The 22907-nt window shown below is 36.6% G+C and overlaps 2 protein-coding genes and 1 long non-coding RNA gene across 4 annotated transcripts in view; 2 read left to right on the forward strand and 1 right to left on the reverse strand.

Moving 5' to 3' along the window:
- Positions 1-1169: 1169 nt before the first annotated feature.
- On the forward strand, positions 1170-4954 carry LOC122304088. Of its 2 annotated transcripts, none has more exons than XR_006240911.1 (6): positions 1170-1372; positions 1456-1544; positions 1639-1742; positions 2217-2296; positions 4446-4532; positions 4630-4954. It is a non-coding gene; the product is annotated as an uncharacterized LOC122304088 (long non-coding RNA). The 2 variants fall into 2 exon arrangements; XR_006240912.1 differs by having other exon boundaries at positions 1649-1742.
- A 4583-nt stretch (positions 4955-9537) lies between these two features.
- On the forward strand, positions 9538-11117 carry LOC122304024 (zinc finger CCCH domain-containing protein 2-like). Its single transcript, XM_043116046.1, has one exon. The coding sequence runs from the start codon at positions 9645-9647 to the stop codon at positions 10824-10826; it is 1182 nt and encodes a 393-aa protein (XP_042971980.1). The 5' UTR covers positions 9538-9644; the 3' UTR covers positions 10827-11117.
- Positions 11118-15338: 4221 nt separating this feature from the next.
- The window catches only part of LOC122304025 (phospholipid-transporting ATPase 2-like), an 85701-nt gene continuing 78132 nt past the window's right edge, over positions 15339-22907 (reverse strand). The window contains 8 exon segments of the mRNA XM_043116047.1: positions 15339-15923; positions 16517-16572; positions 16575-16666; positions 18498-18622; positions 19060-19111; positions 19266-19439; positions 19530-19647; positions 20960-21113. Coding sequence (XP_042971981.1) covers positions 15591-15923; positions 16517-16572; positions 16575-16666; positions 18498-18622; positions 19060-19111; positions 19266-19439; positions 19530-19647; positions 20960-21113 — 1104 coding nt within the window. The 3' untranslated portion in view covers positions 15339-15590.

Raw genomic sequence — 22907 nt, forward strand, 5'->3', positions numbered from 1 at the left:
TGTCCCTTGTCATTATATTGATTAAAGTTGGGTATTACACAAGAAAATTATAATGTTCTTCAAGATTCCTAATCATAGGGGTGACATCATTGCTTGGATGCTGGAGTCTTGCTTGATGGATTGGGAGATTAACCGTGTACGATCACTATAAATAATGCCTCCTCTAATGATGTCGCTATTGATCATGTGAGGAGGAACATAAGAGATAAGGAGTTTACAATTTTAGGAGACGAGTTTATACATGTACAATGTGCTGCACATATTTTAAACCTCATTATATGTGATAGTTTAAAAATTATATATGATGTTGTAAATAATATCAGAGAATCAATAAGATTTGTGAGGTCCTCACAGACAAGGCTTGATATATTTAAAACATGTGCAAATAATTGAATATTGTGTGTGGAAAAATGGTGTGTTTAGATGTTCCTAATAGATGCATACCTAATGCTTAATGTTGCTGAAAAATATGAAAAAGCTTTTGTTTCTAATGGGAGTGAGGGAGTCATAGCTTTTGCTGCCTCCTTTTAAAAATTGGCAAATGTCTCGTATTTTTATTAAGTTTCTAAAAGATTTTTATGATACTTCTTTGAAAATCTCTGGCTCATTGTACATGATATCTAATATTTTATTTCAACAAATTTTGTTTCTACAATTGAGTACAATTTAAACGAAATGGGTCAGAGTGAGGATGATATGTTGATGAGGATGGTGTCTACTATGAAACTTAACTTTGATAAATATTGGGGGAATACGAATAGGATAAACATGATTGTTTATATAACTTTTGTCATTGACCCTAGATATAAGATTACAACCTTGTCATATTGGTTAAAAAGGTACAAAGGGGATTAATGCAAAGATAGAATTGAGGCAAAAGTAAGATTGCTAATGAATCGTTTAATTGAGCAATACCACAAGTTTCATGGGCTAGATAATGGAAGATCAAATATGGCCCATAGAAGTTCCTCAAGTATTATTGGTAATGATTTGAACTATGAAGATTTTGATACATCTCTAAATCAATATCTTGACGGGCAAAACAATTGGGTATTTAGTTCGGACATGAAGAGGTATTTGTCAAATGTAATTAAACCAAAAATACCTGGATTTGAGATTTTGGATTGGTGGTAAAGGAACTCATTTAGATATCTCATCCTTACAGGGATCGCACGTGATATATTGGTCATTCCTCTTTACACCGTCGTATCTGAGTCTGCATTCAGCACCAATGGACGTGTAATAGACCCATATTGAAACTCATTAGCACCAGAGACTGTCCAAGTACTAATTTGCACACAAAATTGGTTGACTTGTGAACCACTGAGTTCTTGGGAGATGGAGGGGCATGTAGAAGACGTTAACATCAAAGGTAAATGTTTTTATTTGTTAATTTTAATTTTTTATTACTAATTTATCCATTTAACATAACCTCTACATTTTCTTCTTCTTAAGGTAATCCTCTTCCTTCAACTTCAGCAACTTAAGCATATGGACTCCCACCCTAAACAGCAAGCTCAAAGCAACATATTTTGGAGAACAAGGTTCCCTTTATTTCTGTAATAACTCATTGGAATTGATATTGTGCTTAAGAATTTTCACATATATGAAACTCCTTTGTGCATTTAATATTTGTAGTATGTTTCAGTCATGGAACATGAATCTGAGAGTGCTCCTAGAAGAAAGATGGGACTTTTTCTTGGTGATGAGATGGAGGGAAAAATCAAGGATCTCTATGAGAAGTAAGTCTGTATTAACCTTGACTATTTTGTGATGGATACTTTGTGACATATTGTTGGGATTTTTTATTAATTTGACCAACTTTGAATGAGTTCAGTAATGATATTTTACTTGAGGCTTTTGAACGTACTGTTAGTAATGCGCGCATACTCATATAAAGAGAAACCATATATAAATCAACATGCCATTATACATTTCCTGGTTCTGCCATTGTGCATATGAGTACTCATGATATATCAATTTGGTATCATGCTTGTAGACATCTCGATCATAATTGAATATTTATTAAAAAAAAAAATTATTTTGCTCTTAAACATATTCTTGTAAATCGATCTCTCGATCAAACTAGAATTAGAACAAAGAATTCTATAAATGTTTCTAGAATTAGACATTAATTTGTAACATTTGACTTCCTGAGTACCACTTAATTTCTTTAGCTTTAGACCCTGTATTAAATTTGGGGTGTGGATATGCAGGAGGAACACACAAAAATCCAAGCAAGCATAGAGGTTGGAGAATATCTACATGGTCTCACTAGCTCCACTTGACAAATATGGTGAGATTTCATGAATAAAAAGAAACCTTCATATTTCATGCAGAATTTTCTATAATCTTTGCTGATTATCTCCTCAAATAATTGTAGAAGAATTAGTCGTCTCTTATGCTTGGTTGCATTTGTTTGCTGATATAGACCCAAGAACTAAAGCTGTAAGACAGTAATTATTGTAGTGTCTTTGTGAGATTTTATTTCAAGTTTTCTTCTCGTTCTTTTTAACTTATTGTTTCTAATCATTATAGTTTTCATTTTTCTATTGTAATTGATGTTGCTGGCAACTTATGGAGACTCAGTCTAGTAGGAAATTTTCCAAAATGGTAATCACAAGATCAAGGTGAAAGAAATCAATTTTCCCCCTAATTCTTTAATTTATTTATTTTAATAAAAATCTTTTAAAAAGTGTTTAAATTAATTTTTTTTAAATCTGGGCAATTTTATACGCATGATATCAGTTTTTTTTTTTTTTTTAAAACAAGTGTTATAAAAACATTTTTTTTAAGTTTAGTCTTTTTTTTTTAAGGTATTAAAAACCTGGATTAAATCCGGTTATAACCTGAATATCCGGGCTTATAGTAAAAAATCCAACTATCCAAGATTGAATCCAATTATCTGCTCTGATTAATCCTAGCAGATAACTGTCAAGATTTTAGACACCCCTAATAGTTTGGAGGAGTAGAGTATAATTAAAAGACAAATGTTTAATGCTTAGAGATGAATATAAATGAATTCAATCCCTTGCTGTGATGCTCGTACGCTTGTAGTCTGACTTCGCAAGTGTCTAGTAGTTTTTTAATTCAAAAACACTGGATGCAGTCAGTTCGTACAAGCATTGTGCAAACGACGCTGACGTGGAAAAAATCAAACGGGACCGTTTTGTGCTGTTTACATTTCCCCCATTTCCTCCCTCTCTGTGTTTCGTATGACCCCTTTCTATGTTTCAAAGCCCCTTCCTTCCCTATCTGTGTTTTTGATTAATGAAGACAATCGAAGCCCCATCATTCCCTCTCTATGCTTTCAATTTGCGAAGACCATTGAAGCCCCGAAGCCCCCTCTCTGTGTATTTGGCGTCTGAGTATCTTCTAACGAGGAGAGCTATAGAGAAAACTAATGTGTTTAGCTATGGTGTTGTGGTTCTTGAAGTGGCTAGTGGAAGGAGACCCATCAAGACTCGGGCTGGGAGAGTTGGAGCTAGTAGCAACTTAGTGTAATGGGTTTGGAGTTTACACAAAGAAGGGAGGTTGTTAACAGTGGCGGATGCAAGGCTTGGAGCTGAATTTGATGAGGGCGAGATGAGGAGGTTGCTGCTGGTTGGACTGGCTTGCTCTCATCCTGACTCATTGGCTAGACCCACAATGAGAGGCGTGGTCTAGATGCTAGTGGGTGAGGCTGAAGTCCCCATCGTTCCTCGAGCAAAGCCTTCCATGAGTTTTAGCACTTCCTAACTCTTGATGAGTTTGCAAGATAGCGTGTTTGACTGTAATGCGTTGATCACCATGTCCACCTTCTCATCAGAGGATGGCTTCATTGGTGGCAATATTGTTTAATCCAGCCGATAGTTTTTTCGTTGTTTTTTTTTTTAATTATATGTATACATGTATTTGCCTAAATTAATAAATGCTAGCACAAGTTTAGGACTTGAGAGTTGCAATTTTGCTTTTAGTTATATTATGTAATCCATTGTACAATTAGGATGGCATAGAGTGGTAGGAAGGAGCAAAAGAATGAATGGAAACTGGGATGTTAATTTTTTAAAAAAAAATTCCATTTCTTTTGGTACAAAACTAAAACAGATTGGTGGATATCTTTTCTATGCAATATTTATGCTGTGTTTTTGTTTGGAGCAGTGTGGAGTTGTTTCTTGCAGTTGGGCTTTCTTTTGCCTAGTGTAGGTGTATTTTCATTGCTGGATACTCTGTTAGTTGTGAGGAGCAAAGGCAATCTAGGTGGATGATGCCAGTTTGGTTTTCGAGTCATTAGTAAACTCATTATAACTATGAAAATGAAGGGAACATCCCATTCTCAACTAATAATAGTTGTCTGGGAGTTGCCATTTTCTGTGGATTTTGACTTGTTTGCGTTTAATTCGAGCCGATTTTTAATTTTCAAATGTGGTGTAGATCTATCTAACAGTTCAATGCTCCATTTCTAGATGCCAGCTATAGTTATCTGTTGTAGGTGGTTGTTCATGCCCTTAACAATCTTATTGGTTCTTTATCAGCAACTTTGAAGTAGCCTGGTATAATCACTTGTTCCGATCTTTTGTTATATTTCTATTTCTGTTTTCTTTTTATATCCTTACAATATGAGCCGATTTTATTTTGTGCAATTGACAGTTGGTATCCCACTTGACTAGAGATTGTTCAACCAGTGGCAGAATAAAGCGTGTGGGCATTTCAAATGCAAGAAGCAACTCAGAAACAAAGATTGTGAATAAGAAGCTTTCACAAATTCATCTTTCCTGCATTTCTTTCCTCTTTCTTTTTTTTTTTTTTTTTAGCTGACGTGGCATAAGTCGACTGTCAGCTGTTTGCAAGCAACGATTGTCCCTAGCATTAGTGTTTTTAATTATACATCTTTGGTTCCTCTCCCACATCCTAGTCAGTCTAATTTTCAAAGTTTATTCTATTATTGAGTTTTTTTATTACTTTTTGTTCTTTATTTTTCTATGGAGAATGAGTAGAGCTATGCAAAATCAACACCAAGGACACGCTTTGTGAGAAGGTTTTGGGCATCCAAATCTATCGACTCGGCTACCCAAGTAGGATCTTTACCTAGCGCGTGGGCCACACTCGCAACCACATGATTTTTTCTACGATGATGCTTTTTTTGGCCATGAAAATGTAGACATGGGTCAATTTATTGGAATCACTACCTATTTAGTTTTCCTTTTTCTTGCATCCATAAAAGTTGTTTCCCCTCCCAATAATTTGTATCATTGTTGAATTTTAATGAATTTTCCTACGAATAATATTAAGTACAAGTCTTAAATAGACATTATAAAAAAATGAATCACACTAAAAATGAATATTTTTTTTTTTTAAACACGTGTTTAAAATAAGGTCTACTTCCTACAAAAACTTGCTTGTGTATTTGGAATTGGTACAAATACTTTCTTATTACATAACCAAAAAAAGACCTGAAGGGATGAAATGGCTAGACTTGTTTGAAGTACTTGGATAGCCCAGCTCACCATGGGCTAGGCCTGAGGTTTAATAGTTTCAATCTTTGCAAGAATTGGGCATAAACCGGGCTCAAAGTACGTATTGTGTCCAGTGTTTGTCTGTAGTTGATTCAGATTGGAGATGGATCGAAACAAAAACCGAAACGTCCCACGCAATAAATAAGAGCCCGGATTCATGTCGAGATGGTTATAAGGTAACAAAAATGATTTTTTTTTTTTTGGACTTATAATCTTTATATCATCCCTTTTATATTATCTTTTGATGTGATATCATCACTTAATTAGAATAACGTCTGTCATCTCGATAAATAGTTTGAATAATCACTATCAATTTTGCCTTAGAGATGGTTGTCGGAAATGCACCGGCGCCAACACCAGAAATTTGAATGGACGATGGCTGAGAATCCACCACACCTACCGCCACAACTATTTGTTTTCAAAATTTATAAATTTCATTGTTTTAACTCTTATAATGTGTAGTTTAGTATTAATGCTTGTAATTTATTATTCAATTGGAGAGTATAAAAGAGAAAATCCTGATTGAAGTTAAAAAATAATAGATAGTCTTTTGATAATTTGATTCCACTTCAAGAGTAGGGGTGTGCACCGACGTTGTTAGAGTCGGATTAATCCAAGATTCTGACTCTAACTCTAATCCCGATCAAATTTCACATATAAAATCTAACTCTCACTCAGCTTCAACTTATACAACGTAGAATTGGAGAGTCAGATTTTTTGGTAGGCCTATCAAAGAAATAATGAAAACATAGCAATTAAAAGGATTGTAAAAATAGTTTTGCTACATACCAGCATAGTCGCGCATTAATCTGTGTATCAATACTGATTTATTCATACTTAAATTTTAAATCAACACTGTTTTTAATAAAATCTACTTTTTGATCAATCACATCATATTAGTGCACAGATTAGTGCACAATTGTACTTGTAACTATATTTTTCCTTGTAAAAAACAAAACCAGAAACCTCTACTAGAGGACAGAGGTTTGGCTCTTGTTCTTCATTTTAGAACCAGTTTAATTATGGATGCCGGTCCATCAAATGGTTTTAAAAAGCCATGCAGATCATGCAAAGAGGATCATATGATGTTATCTGATACGATTATTATATATGGTAAATTAATTCGTGGTTTTCCAATATGATTATGGTAAATTTCTTGGAATCATATATAAAAAAATTATCTTAATCACTATGTTTTGAAAGAAAATGTTACGTACATAGATGGGTCGTTCATATAAGCTTGTGATTCGTGCATGCATTCGTCTGCCTGATTGTCAAAACCGACAGTATGTATAATACTTTGTCGAGAATTAATGTTTTAATCACAAAAATATTTCATAAAATTAAATTTATAAATTGACAAAATTTAATCTATTACGTCAAATTTTTAAAAATATTTTTATTATAAAATAAATTAAAAATATTCTATAAAATCACGTCCATCTATAAATTTATTTTTATAAATTCTGTTTTAGAATCACAGCAATGTCTTCAACTAAAATCCAAATTATCTTGGTTTAACGCGATAAAGGATATAACCCCAAAACTCTCACGTGGCCCCTACATACATATAACTGTATGTACGTATGTATGTATTTTGATGAGAAGCATACAAAAGCATGCAGCTATATAATTGGCCTGCCAAATTAGCTCACGTTCAGAGACTGCAAAAGTCTTATCTGAAACCCCAAAAGTAAAATTATTGGCAACTACCAAAGATCGATCGTATTAATATCAAAACCTTTTCACGGATTTGAATATATTTTCAGTTTCTGGACTATACAGGGCTCAAATTAAAGCTTCTCTTCTACAGAATATGTTAATGGGTATAATTAATTATGTATAAAAATGATAGTTGCATGAGGTGTAAATATTGCACAATTATTTTTAAAAAAAATATAAATACGAGATCCACATAAAAAAAATTAATTTTTAATAATAAACCCTACTCTTTTTTAAAACGATTACACGTTCACATTTCACAAATATATACAACATTACTCTTAATCATAAAGATCATAAAAGTACAAGCCCTTTCACATGAATGTAACCCTTTTAGCTAATCCTGGACAATTAACGACCACATCCCAAAACAATTAAATCCAGAGAGAAGCTCCTCCTTCTCTCTAAGAGAAAAAAAAAAGGAGTAAACCGTCTGAGGGGGTGAGAGCGGCACCCCCCTCCCTCCAGCCCCTTTGTTTTGTTCTGCTAGGTTCTGTTCATTAATAAGCGTTGGTTGGCGATGATCATGGTGGTCTAAAAGTTTTACTATATGGTTAAGGACATTGAAGCCGATTACCATTTTATTTCACTCAGATAGGATGAAGGCATTTATACCATAGAGGTGGAGGGCTTTGACGTTGCTATTTTGGCCGTGAGTGTGGTTCGGTTGAAAGTAAGTTATCAAAGAGGGACCACCATGGAAAACCACGTAGCTAGGAGTGGTGGTAAAGGGGAGGGCCTCTAGTGTGAGTAGAGCTATGATTTTTTGAACTCAGAAGCGATGGTTTGCATGTAGTTTGGGGTGTACTCCCCCAAGGGTTCAGTGACTCTGTTTTATACATGGAAAACAGAGGTGGCTTTCGGAATGCACGCTGGAATGCATGGGGGTTTAAGAAAGTTTTTGGGGTGAAGCCCAAGCAAAACTCATGGTGGAGATTCTCTTGGAAGGTGGTCAGAATGGGGGTGACGCATCGTTTTGCTGTTTTTTTGGATTTAATTTCTTTGCTTGCGGGTTTTTTTTTAGTTTGTTGTTTTCTGGTTTTCATTTCTATTTTAGATTTCTATTTTGTTTAGATAATATAAATAAGGCCCCTGATGGTAGTGGGTAGTTTTAAAAGGGGAAGAGTAACATCCACTGCGGTGTCTGGGGCGGCTTGGCTTGCTTGCAGCTGCATTTTTTCAACGAAAATATTTTGCTGGAGGTGAAACTTGTAGCAAAGTCTCATCTTTGGGGCAAAACATGAATCTGGTAGTGGTATGGGGCTGTGCATGTAATGCTCGCATGCTTGCAGGTTGGCTAGTGGGGTCAGGGTGTTGCCCAGAGGGATCGCACGTTATCTGCATTGGGGGGCAAAACGTGTTTTTTGTTCAGAGATAGTGTAGACGTACATACAATGTAGTGGATGGATGGACATGTCGTAAATGTACGTACAACGAAGTGGATGGAAAACAGACAAAATTGATGGAAAAAGTCCATCGACCTATACCATTTTTGGGGGTCATTAGTGTTTTTACTTGAGTGAGGTGATGAACTGCTTGATTGATCACAATCTGGGGTAAGAGCTGATCGAGAGTGGTAGGCGATGTTATGGCTAGTGGTCGTATGGCCAATCTCTGTTGTAGAGGCTGCTATCCATGCGTGAGCTAGGTGCTCGTGCTGTTATGGGCTCGTGACTTCGATGCCTACGGTAGGTGTGCTGTCAGGGCTCAGGCGATGCTTTGGGTTCTGTTTTATGTTTTTTTTTGCATTGTAGTTTGCTATTTAGTTATTAATATCGTAGAATTAGACTATTGGACTTAGTATCTATAGTAACAGCGTGCTGTACTCTGCCTCCCTCGAAAGTTGGAGGGGGTCTTTCCTCTCTGTTAATATAGAACGCTCTCTATCTCACTTTAGAAGAGATTTAAAAGTTAAAATAATATCTGTTACTATGTGTGCGGGAATACTTAAGAACAAATGTATAGGTTGGCTTATAGTCTGGATTCTTCTGTATTAATAAGACACATTTATAATTCGGTTTATTGAATGAATTCAATGTTCTATTTTAAAAAAAAAACAAAAACAAAAACAATTAAATCCAAAGCCATCTGATCCGATTAGATTTGTCAACAGACATACATACACATAAGACTCTGGTCTTGCGTGCCATGTGAGCCCTCGAGCTGCCACATACCCAACTTTGCATGCCGATCCCAAATACTAAGCAGCCACGCACCTCCCACCCCATACCCCCTCCCCCATCCTCGTCATCCTCCTCCTCCTTCTTCTCTCTCTCTAGTACTGTCTTATATGTGAATATATATATATATATCCCATCCCCCTTGTTCCCCTAGTCATCAACACCAACATCATTCTTTTTCACCCTCTGTCTCTCTCTCTCTCTCTCTCTCATTGTGTGGCATAAATAGACGCATATTGCATCTAAGATGAGCAGTAGCGTTTGTGCAGAGCAACACAAGCTCCATACCTCCCACCAACTCCTCTCCAAAAAACAGCTCAAGAACATAGATATCCCACCGAGAAAGCTCCTCGGCCGCCGCCTTCCGACCCAAGAAGCCGAAATGTATTTTTCCGACTCCCCGCGCTTCTCCTCCTCCTTGGACGAGTCCACCCTCTTGCGGAAATTCTTGCCCTATAATGGTGGCGACGATGACTCTGATGACTCCGACCCTTACTCCTCTGACCACTTCCGCATGTACGAGTTCAAGGTCCGCCGCTGCACGCGTAGCCGTAGCCACGACTGGACCGACTGCCCTTTTGCACATCCTGGGGAAAAAGCCCGCCGCCGTGACCCCCGGCGGTTCCACTACTCTGGTCAGGTGTGCCCGGAGTACCGCCGCGGCGGATGTAGCCGTGGTGATAGCTGTGAGTTTGCTCACGGCGTGTTCGAGTGCTGGCTGCACCCTGCCAGGTACCGAACCGAGGCTTGCAAAGATGGGAAAAACTGTAAGCGAAAGGTGTGCTTCTTTGCTCACACGCCTCGCCAGCTTCGTATTCTGCCACTGAATTCTCAGAACTCTTCGCCGATAGAGCATCCTTGCAAGAAGAAATTCCTGAAATCCTCCGGCTCGAATCATTGCTGCTTGTTTTGTCATTGCGCAACCTCTTCACCGACTTCAACGCTAGTAGGTATGTCCCATTTGTCTCCGCCGCTTTCTCCGCCTCTTTCCCCTGTGAAACAGCGTTCCATTAATGGTTTATCACCGATTTCTCGATACGCTGACCGATTTGTAAGCTCCGAGTCCGGTGGTGGTATGCAACAGCTGAATCCTGGGGTGCTGAGCTACAAAGATGTGCTAACTGAGCTCATGAGCTCGTTCGAGGCCATGAATTTCAGTGAAGAAGCCTCGCCTTTGTCTGCTAAAAGCCCAAATGTGCCTTGGGTTGATGTTTCCTTCAACAGTGAAGATCAGCCACAGTTTATTCTTTCACCCTCAACACCAAGCCCTTATGGGTCTGAAAATTTTTTCAGCGGGAACTGCTCGAGCAAGAGCTTCGTTGATGATGGCGGCAACAATAACGACAACAACAAAAACAAGGTCAATGTGGAAAATCCTTGGTCTTGCTCTGATCCTGATCTTGGGTGGGTCAATGAACTTCTGATGTAGGTCGAAGAAGACTGATCGTAGTAAGGGTGACGGCCATTAAAAGATGGTTGGTCGATCTGGAAATATATATATTGAACTGCAGCCGTGCATGCAAGATTATATATATTTGTGATTTGGTGTACATTGTTATTATTGTTTTGAAAGTTTTTTTTGTTAATTTTTCTTTGGGAATTTCTCAACTGAGTTTCGTGTGAATCTTCTTTTGGAGCTCTCTTGTAAGTAGAGAGCTAGATCCGATCTTTTTTCCATGTATTGATGTAGTTAATCAATGTAATGAATGAATGATGCTCCTCTCTCTCTCTCTCTCTCAATTGAAAATCTAAACAAATAAACCAATTACGATGAGTAAATTCGGATCTACATGGCTTAGGTGGCACGGCAAATCTTGCAGGGCCAAATGGCAAGCATGCAGGGTGGGGCATGATGTCAACGTTTAGGATGAGGTTACTTTTTAATTTACGAATATATTTTGTAATTCTTTTTAATTACAAAAAAACCCCCGAAAATGATCATTTTCATGTGGATAAATCACTATTTGCTCTCTCTCTCTCTCTCTCTCTACGAATCTATAGCTATGGCAGTCCTCAGATGTGCTTAATTGGTCTTTAGATAATTAAACGATAACTTACCAAAGGGCTCAATCTGATCCACTTGATTATTTTCAACAAAAAAAAAAAAAAAGGCTCAATCTGACACTGGTATAGAACCTTAGCCAAAACGTGTAAAGCTTAAGAACTTCAAGAAAATAAAAATAAAAAAAAATGTTTCTTTTATAAATAAAATAGATTTAACACTTTTACTCGGAGAACAAATATAAAAAAATGGGGATGGATAGTGGAGAATAATGGAAAAGGATAAGACTGTTTTTAGATGTTGAAATGATCTAAATCGATATGTAAATAATAATATTTTATAGATGATCTTATTATTAAGATATATTTAAATATATAAAATAGGTTAAAATGAGTCTTAATTTTTTTTTTAATAAAAAGTTGAAGAAAATAATGGATCCGGTTTAAATTAAAATGATTTCAAAGAACAAACACATCCCAACTCTTTTGAAAGTTTGAGACCATTTAATATAGAAACCACATTGACATTGTCACGTGAATTGCTCATATCATTAAATGCTGGGGGATATGATAAAGTACTTTGAAATTTCAACATCAAATATTATGTAAGATGTTGAAGGCCCAAGTGGGGGGGGGGGCATGCCATGCCACGCCATGAATTCCTGAAAAGTAGCCTTCTTTAGATCTCCAAAAGAAAATTAAATTAAATAAAAAAAATAGAAAAGAAAAAAGAAAGAACATCGATCTCGATCTATTGTCCAAACTCAAGTATCCCTTTCAAAAACAAGTTGAGAAAATCTCTTTTTTTAAACTTATATCATCCCCTTAGTCCATTCAATCAGTTTCTCATTTTAAAAATAAATAAATATTTGAACAAAAAATATATTATTTCTTGTTAATTCTACTCAAATTGAAAATTTTAACATATATAACTAATTATACATTTTGATATAAAGAAATTTGTTATTCATTCATGTATGGGTATGCAATGGATTTGAATTTCTAATAGATACATATTTTAATTATAAACAAAATAATGAACACTATAAGTATAATCTATGCGCGCGCACACACATTTATATAGAAAAATTCTATACACGAGTACTTTACCATTTCATTGTCATTCTACTATATAAAATTAAACACATTTATTATTATTAGATGATCATTTATTAATTAATTTGTTATCAATTTGTCACATATATTAAATAATGATATAAAAATAGGATGAAAGTATAGTATATAACATTACTCATATATATAGTACACTTGTACACAACTAACCATAGTTGTATTTATATTTTTTCTTGAAAGAAAAATACACTATTTAAATTGGCTCAATGCATCCTTTTGGCTCCAACTATTAAAGACTTACGCTTTGCATCCTCAAACCAATTTTGGTTGTTAATATATATATATATATATATATTATTGGTATCAAGTGTTCAGTTCCAACTAATCCCAAGAGTGCATAGGCAATTAGCAAGGATTTTGTTACAAATACACATCGGTTAATTTCAAGAAAAAATCTCTAAATCCGATATTTTCTAGAGACTGTTTGCACCTAAGGAGATTTAAACCTTAGACTTGAAGGGAGCATACTCCCAAATCCAAGGCCTCTACCACTTAAGCCAACCCTAGAGATTTTGAGAGTAATATAATGAGAAGAAAATAAGTAAAATAATACAATCTTGACAGTCAAATTTTGCTTGAAGGCGTAATGCATCAATTTTGGTAAGATACAAAGTAAAAGTTTTCTTAGTTTAAAGATACGAAGCATACGTAGCAATTGATCATCCCAATTTTTCAAATAGCTTAATAATTACTTCCAAATGCCTCTTCACTCTTATTGTACGTACGTAAACTGTTGTGAATGCCTACCTTTGATGAAAGTACTTTTGAGATCTTATATTATTTTTCCCCAATAGAGTTGTAAAAACAAGCTAATTAACAGCATGCTACCCAAAAAGCACTTGCTTTTATCAAAAGATCAAGAATAATCTACAAACCCTTGTAGATGCCTGACAATGACTATAATTAAGGATGTGCTTAGAGGCTGATCATAATCATAGGTGAGAAATATTTTAGTTATAAAGATTACAAAAAAATAAGCTCACAAACAAACGTAAAATTATTTTTATAAGTAAATCTAATGGATCTTATGCAACGGCGTCAATTTATAAATAGTTTATTTTTGTATAATCTCTTTATATAATTGTAATATATATATATATTTAGAGAGATGTGGACGAGAATTGAATCAGAAACAGTACTAGCGCGGGGGTAGTTTAGCTGTAGCAGTAGTCTTATGATGATGAAGGCATCATATTATTGGTTTCCTAGGAGGGGAACTTATCTCAAGACAGCTAGGGTGGTGGGGGAAACGACTCCATGATAAGGATGTATGTGCTCTTGGAATAAATCTTTCTGCATGTTAGGGGCTCTTTGTACATATGGGCAGGTGCAATGTTGGGGTAGGTAGTGATTGCAACTGTCACAACAAAATGGTGTGGGGATGGGGGGAGCAACCCATGCTAATATGACCCATGATTGACAGGCTTTGGGGTCCCCTACCTGCCCTTCACCTTTGTGGGTCTCATTTTTCCTTTCCATTTATTGGAACTATTGAATGCATTGTACATTCATGGGACAAGAGCCCCATACATTGTAGGGCATGATTCCCTTCACCCTTGGGGTATAGTTGATTCTTTGTAATTGAGCTGTTGTTCCTTCTATTCCAAATTATCAGGAAGAGAGAGAGAGAGAGAGAGAGAGAGAGAGAGAGAGAGAGAGAGAGAGAGAGAGAGAGAGAGAGAGAGTTGGGATCTAAATCCTTCTTCAAATGCCTAAGCTAAAGGTGATTGAGTTTTGGATTGGAGTCTTGTTTATTTTTTGAAAAAATAAAAGACTGAAAGTACTAATTTGAAAATTTTAAGTGGTATGAATCTTATTTGTTTGTGAAAATTTCCAGATATTTCCAATATTTTGAAAAAGAAAGAGTATGTATTTATTATTTGAAGATTTAGGGTTTACCCATGAATAGGATCTACACATGCATTGTGTAGATTGTGTTATGGATTTTTCTTCCTTTGTTTGAGAGTTAAATCCAATGGAAATCGTAATTTTATTTATTTATTTTTCCTGTTGTTGCCGCTGCTGGTAGCTTAGTTGATACATATTCCCAAGGGAAAAAACATTGTTTGTGTTTCTATCATATCCCCTGCATTTTTTTGGAAAAGGGAAGTGCAGTGGGTATGACGTATCTGCAAAGATAAATGCACAAATCATGAGCATAGGCGAGAAGAGATTTTTGAAACCCAGTACAAAAAATGACCTCCCAGGTTCTGGTCAATAATATGTCACCTTTGAAAGGGCAACCAACATATACATTGATTTTTTTTTTTTTTTTTTTTAAATAGCTTTGACTGAGATTTACGGCCAAAACTAGTTGAGTTAAAAACGAAAGGTACAACCAATAATGCCCAGATCTTGGAGAAGATGCTGGTTTCACGAAGTAGATGGATCACGCATGGAGTATCCTTAAAAATCTGGTTGGGAAAACAGTTGTAAAAGGTCGTGTGTGTCAGATCACTGTAGCTGCACTTTACAAGGAAAATAATAGAAGAGAACACAGTAGGGCACTGATGTGGCAGTGATGTCAGCCATCTTATGAGATCTGGTAGAGCCAACAGAAGCTTCCATAAGAAAAATGGTGGTTTGATTGTCACTAAGCTCCAAAAGATTACTGAGACTATAATGGATTCCCATTTCAATTCTTAAATGTAGCCACATCCAATCATTTGTTTTTTTTCGTAGTAAGAATTCAAGAGTGCCAAGAAAAGATGCATGAACTTGTCACTAATCCAAACTAGTTTATATGATAAATCTAGCACGTTAGGAATCAGAACAATTCTCATACAGCCAATCCAAGTACCAAAAATAGCTTAATTCTTCTTACCAGACTCTTCTGATATATTTTCTCGTCAAGTTACATAAGGCAGAAACTGTATCCAAAACATTGCGGTGACCACTGTCATTCATTTATACCAGAAATTTTAACATTATCTATGTACTGTTCTTTCTTCAAGTTGGATGAATAAAGATTCCTAGTCACCTACACGAGCTACAGATACTGCTCGTTTATGACAAAAAATGAGCTATAATTGCTTGTCTTTACCAAAAAATGAATAATTCAGTTGTCTTTACAATTGCTTGAGTAGCTTGGAGACAATCTGGACTGCAACTGAAAGAAATCAAACGGTTTTCCTGATCCAAGAGACCTTCTAGTATTTGGCGAATCAGATAGAAGAGGTTCATAAACTGGATTCCTATTCTTGGGCTGAGTTATAGACAAAGAAGAAACATCTTTCTCTAAAGATCTTGGTTGTGGTTCAATGCTTGCGACAGACAAAATAGGCCCACCCATACGTTCGGCCTGCTGAAGTATATTGATTTTACTCGGTCTGTATGTATATCGGAAGTACTTGAGAGCCAGAATTGGACCCATCCCAGCTGCCACCATGAGCTGCAATACAATTGAAGCATCATCAGTATAGAAATTTGCAGTACTAAAATCTGTCTTGGCACTTCTGCGATGTGCCTCTCTTAGGCTGGCTTTTCAGGTTACCAACCATGTCACTGCATCATCGCAGAGAGGGTGGCCTGGCCTGTGTGCCTGTGTTCTTTTTTCTTTTTCTTTTTTGTCTGAAATTGTTATTGAAAGCCATCTAGTCCTTTGATTAACATGGGTGGTTAATCAATGAATCTAAAGAGCATATGTTCAGGTTTGAAAAACACAATGCCTTACTAGTCAAACAAGAGAGCGAATGGATGGTTCATCTCTTGGGAGACCATACAAGGGGTAGCCAAATCATAGTAAAAGATGCAGTCATCATTTGCCCAAAACAAAAACAGCTACAATATAAACCTCATTTCTGATAAGAAAAGAATAGGAAAACAAACAAAAATCCAGGGGTTGTCCATGTACCATGAGGACAGGCAAGATGTAGTTACTCTCTGTCTGGAGAGACGACTTTCACTCCCCCCCCCTTCCCTCTCCTCCCAGATCCCCAACAAAAAAGGCAAATGAAACAAACATAAACTTGAAAAGAAACTTACAAACACAGTTGACCAATAAGATGGTTGTGTACACAACCGAAACATGATGGTATGCACCCCGATGATGGAAGGGCACTCAAGATCCAGTTGATAATATAAAAGGCAGCCAAATTCCCCCATATGGCAATGTGTTGCAGTATTGTAAAGGAGCTGCATGCACCAAAAACGAGTTCAAGCACTTAGAGAAGACAAATAATAATCAGCATTTTTGAGCAAAGCTTCTGGGGCATAGCATAATGAGCAATACCAATCATTTCAGTACAAAAGAGTGGACATTTTTCTGCGATTGAGGAAACGCCATCACAGCTTTCTTTTCCATTGTTTGGTCAGAACATTGAGAATCAACCTAAAATGGTTTTCTAATTTTTGTAAATACATTAAAAAAACATCAAAAGACGGGGGCTAGTGGCAGTGGGGATGGGAGAGAAATGAGGGAATTATTGGTCTAGGAGACCAGACAAGAGAACATGAAAGTTTTGAAGAGACTTGCCGGATTCTGCAAGAGTTGATTTTAAAATAGTGCAGGTTTGGTTGAGGTCAAATAGAACCGATCTATCCTGGGCAAGTCTGAATCGACAATAGAAGGCTTTTGTGACTAGGATGTGTAACGGCATTTGGTTAGAAGCAATTGAGTTTAGATGTTTCCTTGTGACATTGGCTGGCAGTAAGGTTGGGGATTGATCGAAAAGGTGGGTTCGAGTGGCTGCAGCAGCCCATTTGTGTATGGAGGAAATCTGAATGAAGGATGGGGAAGAGAAGGGAGGTGGCGCTGATTTAGAGAAGGTGGAACAGAGAATTTTGAGAGAGGAGAGAGATGAAGGAAGTAGGGGGGGGGGGGGGGGGGGCGCTAGAAAGACCTAAGAGAGTGAGAGAGACAATGATAATATAGTGCAAAAGAAGCTTCAGTGGCTGATCTCATGGTGATAGTTAAGGATCAAATACAGTGGAACATAATCTTCAGCAGGGCGGCATAAGATTGGGAGGTTGGTAGTTTTGAGGAATTCTTTCGACTTTTGTACTTGTGAGACCGACCACCCAAGGAAATGATAAGTTGTGGTGGGTACCAGAAGGTGACATTCTCGGTTCGATCGTTCTATAAGGCACTCACATGGGTGCAGAACACTCAGTTTCCATGGAAGAGGATCTAGCGTAATAAGGCGCCTCCAAAAGCGACTTTCTTTGCATGGACAGCTTCATTGGGAAAGAACTTGACGACGGATAACTTGCGAAGACATGGGGCGACCACAATAAAATTGTGTTGCATGTGCAAGAAGAGCAATGAAACTATTGATCATCTTCTATTGCATTCTGATGTTGCTGGAGTGTTATGGGTTGAGGTGTTCAGCAGACTAGAGGTAGTGTCGGTTATGCCCACCACAGTGGAGGCACTTTTGGCTTGTTGGACAAATCTAGGTTAATCCACAAATCAAAGCTGTGTGGAAGATGATCCCTATCTGCATTCTATGGTGCTTATGGCAAGAGTGGAATGATAGGACGTTCAAAGACAAGGAGCAATCTTTTGAGGATCTTAGCTCTCTTTTTGTTAGAACGTTTTTTATATGGGCCATAGCTATAGACTTTAATGGTCTAGACCTGCATGATTTTCTTCTTTCCTTTTCTCCTTCTTAAATAGGTTTCTCTTGTATACCATCTTGTGTACATTGGCTATGCCTATTATTAATACAAAAAGAGAGAGAGAGAGAGAGAGAGAGAGAGAGAGAGAGAGAGAGAGAGACAATGATAATTTTCCACTAGCCACAAAAGCATGTCCATTAACTAGCAGATTTCAATGGCACCAAAAACTGGATTATGCCAAAAATAAATAAATAAATAATAGAAAAACAATTTCTAGAAACCGTTTTACACCAGAACAATTTCTCAAAAAAGACTACCAACGCCAATAGATAAGGCCACTTTTTTAGTTCAGAGGACTAAATTGACATTGGCATTTGCAACCAAGGCCAATGAGATTGAAGCTTACTTGGTTTCCAATGTCACAACAAAGGCCTGCAACCAAATACATCCAGAGAGTGCCACCATTGAAACCTCTTCCATTTCGCTTTTTTCATAGGCATATGCATTTATGCTGATTACAAACACAACAGCCTGCAGGAGATAGCACATTAAAAAAAAAAAATAAATGCATGAATAGGTAAAAGTAACAGGTATTATCAAGTCAGGTTTGATAATAGGAATAAATATCTTACAGTCATGATGAAATGAAATGATGTGAACTATATTTTTTAGATGAGCAATGAATTTATAAAAATAATGCAAAGAGGAGGTGCAAATTCTTTGTATACATGAGGTATACAAGAGAAGCACCAAAAAACAGGAAAAGGAGAGAGAATTTGGTTCTTATTTCCAAGCATCATTACATTGAGCAAAGAAACCAGTGGGGCCCACTTTAGCAGAGAAGAAATTAACCAGACAAACACCAAAAGGGAAAGAAAATATACTCATAGTAAACTGAAAAACCAGGGCTGCAACAACAGTAAAAGGAAAAAAAAAAAAAAAGACTTAAGCTACCAAACACAACTCACATGGAAGAGAGATCGCCCAAACCATCCAGCAAATGTGCTAGGATTTAGAAGCCTGTTTAGCAAACGGTGCTTAGTGAGTTTGATGACTATTGACCAACAGGAAGCATAATTGCCATCCGGCCAAAGTTCAAATTCTATCCAATAGAACAGTTAAAAATACAAAACATGGGACAAAAACAAATAAGGATGGCGCCATGAAGCCAAACCTCCCCGCTTGGCAGTAAAATAAAATTTGTGGATGCTGCATCACAGTTTCCTCACTAAGATCTTTGTCAAGGACACTGACTAGAACAGGAATACTAGTGTAGAAAACATTATAAGCCATCAAGCTGATAGAATTGAAAAGACTGGTTCCGGAGACACCTGAGATAAAAGAGAAACTGAAAAAAGTTTCACAAACGTCAATGCATCAGAAAAAAAAAAAAATATGAAAATTTGTAAAAGAAGGTCCAATGCATGTGGAAACTTACAAGATTTGGATGAAACATAATAGTAGGGATTTATAAAAGGAATACTGGGACAGAAACGCTGTACGATTATATGAGTCCCGTCCATGAACTAGTATCAACCTTTTCAGAAACCTGAACTCTGACAAACCAAGAGAAGCAGTTTTATGTTTCAATTTATGAACTCCCATATAGGATAGAAAATTATTACACAAACTATCTACCTTAATGTAAGTTGACAATAAAACCATTTCAAGATAATTGTAATACGATTACAAAAGATCTAACATCAATCAACATGTGTACGTTACACGAAAAGAAGGTTATTCAACTTGAAATGACCAACTGCGGTCAAAGAAGTTAAGCCAACATATTAACAACATTTTCCTAGTGTAATTCTAAATTCATCCTTCATAAATTCCCAAAAAAGATATGGTAGCTAGAGAAATGGCTATAGATGAGCCAAATGGCATAAAAGGGTCCATGCAGCCAACCCCCAATAAGCTTGCAAGGTTTACTTCCAATACAAAAGAATCACATTTGAAGGTGATAAAATATCTCAGTGATAACAAGAATACATTGTGCAAAAGGTGGTACATTATTTGGGTAAGAATATGAAATATTTTGGCTCAATGGATCTTCTAGTCATGGTATCTTTAGGTTTGACAGGAATTGAAATGAAATTCATCAACACAACACAAGCAAGAAAGATGCCTGCCCGAGAAGATTTGATGTACATGATCTTCATCAAATTCTTAGATTAGCATGCATGGTTGATTACAATCCACTTTGAGAAGCTTAACATATTACTATCTTTACTTATCAAAAAAAGAAGCTTAACATATTATTTGAGAATATGTTATTAATTCTTGACCTCTTGCAAACTGATACCGAGTAGCTTGATTTGGCACAGTGATGTTCTCACTGCCTGTCAGAATGTTACCATTCGGTAATAGTTTATACGTTTGAAGCTCAACTTAACATATAGTTCTGGGGGGTGGGATTTTTTTTTTTCTTGTTTTGTAATTACGATAAGAAGGGAATTGTTTTCTCTAAAGCTGCTCAAGTATGTGGTTTTTCAACATCAGACAGGCATCAACAATAAGAAGAGCCATGGAGAACTCATTTTAAAGCCATTTAATACATCAAAAATTTAGAATCACGATACAAATGTAGGATCAAGGATGTTCATAATGCAAAATTGATAAGAATGGAAACTAACATTTTGCATTCCCTACAGAAATATAAAACCTAAGTGTATGTTGAAAGAAATTTGTATGCTACAAATAAAAAACTCAAGTTATTCAAGTTTCAACCATGACTCACACTCACAGAGACAAAAATCACATGTAACACAAGTCAATAACTAAAAACTCTCTCTAGAGCAACTTTTTCATCCAGATATGAAAGCGTGTCAAAAGCAGACATGAATAGACAGGTATATATTAACTTACTCCCAATACTATAATCAGCTGCCCTCGCTGCCTGCAGTCCTTCTCTCCCACTAATGCCAACACCAATATCAGCTTGTTGTATCATCCTCACATCGTTCCCACCGTCCCCAATAGCTAATGTTCTATACTCGCATGATTGTAGGAGCTCCACAAGCTGCAAAAATTATAATCATTAGACTAAATGTCTACTTTGCTGGACTGAAAGGCTAGCCCTCACATGCAGTTTTTTTACGTAGAAACGCTCTCTCTGGAATTTTCCATAGGATGTCACCAGCATGATTAAAAAAACCTTCAAGACCACTTAGATACAGAACATAGTGTCAAAAGTTTCCAAAGTTATCTAGAAATTTCTGTAATTATGTAAATATTCTTAGGAGATATTCTAGGATATATTCTAGGAAATTTGTGAGCAATTGTCATTCTTTCCTTTTGTTATTCTTTCCTTTCAGCTTATCCTTGTAGTCTATAAGACATACGGATTTTACCTTATTTTAAAATAATAAGAAATACTATTCAAATTCTTCTCCACTTCCAAATGGTATCAAGAGCCTGGTTTTATTTTGCTTTCGGCAGCCATAGCCTCTAAACCTAGGGCTTATTGCCTTAACCCTGTTCAGCCTCCATTATGTCTGATATTTCCGAAACTTCCACCATGGCCAGACCTGAACCTGTGGTCAACACCAAAACTGAAACCAAAGTAGCCCATACCGAACCCAATTCAATCCAAATCCCAAATATCCGTCTCAATGAAGCCAACTTCTTGAGATGGTCTCAATCAATTTGAATGTATATCCGTGGGAGAGGGAAGATTGGGTACCTTACTGGTGAAACCAAGGCCCCTGACAGAGCAGACCGGTCATATGCTATATGGGATGCTGAAAATTCCATGATTTTGGCTTGTGAATGCAATGGATGAAGATATTAGCGCTAATTACATGTGCTATCCTACTGCAAAAGAACTCTGGGATAATGTTAGTCAAATGCATTCCGACCTTAAAAATTATTCTCAGATTTATGAATTGCAACAAAAAATTGGCAAGACCCAATAAGGGGAAGACAATGTGACTTAAGTATTTTAATATCCTTAAGGGACTGTGGCAGGACTTGGATCTATTCAATGATTATGAATGGAAGAGCCCTGATGATTGCAACTACAACAAGAAGATGGTGGAAAATGTAAGAATTTTTAAATTCTTGGCTGTAAGTAAGACATGAAGATTGTCGTCAGACTGTTATGCTAAAGAAAAAAGGGGCTGATGGAACAGTGGAGAACTCGGCTTTGGTTGCTGCTAATCCTACTGTTTTGGCTGCTACTAATGCCTCTGTACAGCGGTCATATCCCAATAAAAATCTCGAGTATGGTGTGACTCAAATAAGACATTCTATACCCAAGAAACTTGTTGGAAACTACATGGAAAACTAGCAAATTGGAAGAGCAGAAAACCTGGACCTGGAAACAACCAAGTGATTGGTAGAGCAAATGAAGCCCAGACCAATGTTCTAAGTTCATAGCAGATGGATCAACTTCTTCAACTGCTGAAATCCAATCCGATATCTAGTACTTCTATTGGTTCCTTGGCCCAAACAGGTAATATGCCGATTGACTATCCTAGTTCTTTAGCCTTTGCACCAAGGATTATTGATTCAGGTGCATCCTACCATATGACCAGTATATCTCAATTGTTTCAATCTTATTATGCTTGTCCCGGAAATAAAAAGGTTAGTATTGCAAATGGGAGTTTTTCATCCATTGTAGGAACAGGTTCAATTAGAATTTCCGGGAAAATAGAATTAAAATCTGTCCTTCATGTTCCTAAACTTACTTGCAATCTTCTGTCTGTTGGTAAATTATCCCATGATTCTAGCTATTGTATCATATTCTTTGATTATCACTGTGAATTTCAGGACCAGAGCTCCGGGGCGATGATTGTCAGTGCTAGGATGATTG

This window comes from Carya illinoinensis, chromosome 3 (genome assembly GCF_018687715.1).
Source record: "Carya illinoinensis cultivar Pawnee chromosome 3, C.illinoinensisPawnee_v1, whole genome shotgun sequence".
Classification (NCBI taxonomy): Eukaryota; Viridiplantae; Streptophyta; class Magnoliopsida; order Fagales; family Juglandaceae; genus Carya; species Carya illinoinensis.

What these genes read in the sequence shown, in the direction of transcription:
- LOC122304024 (XM_043116046.1), top strand. Translation starts at nt 9,645, where the DNA reads ATGAGCAGTAGCGTTTGTGCAGAGCAACACAAGCTCCATACCTCCCAC.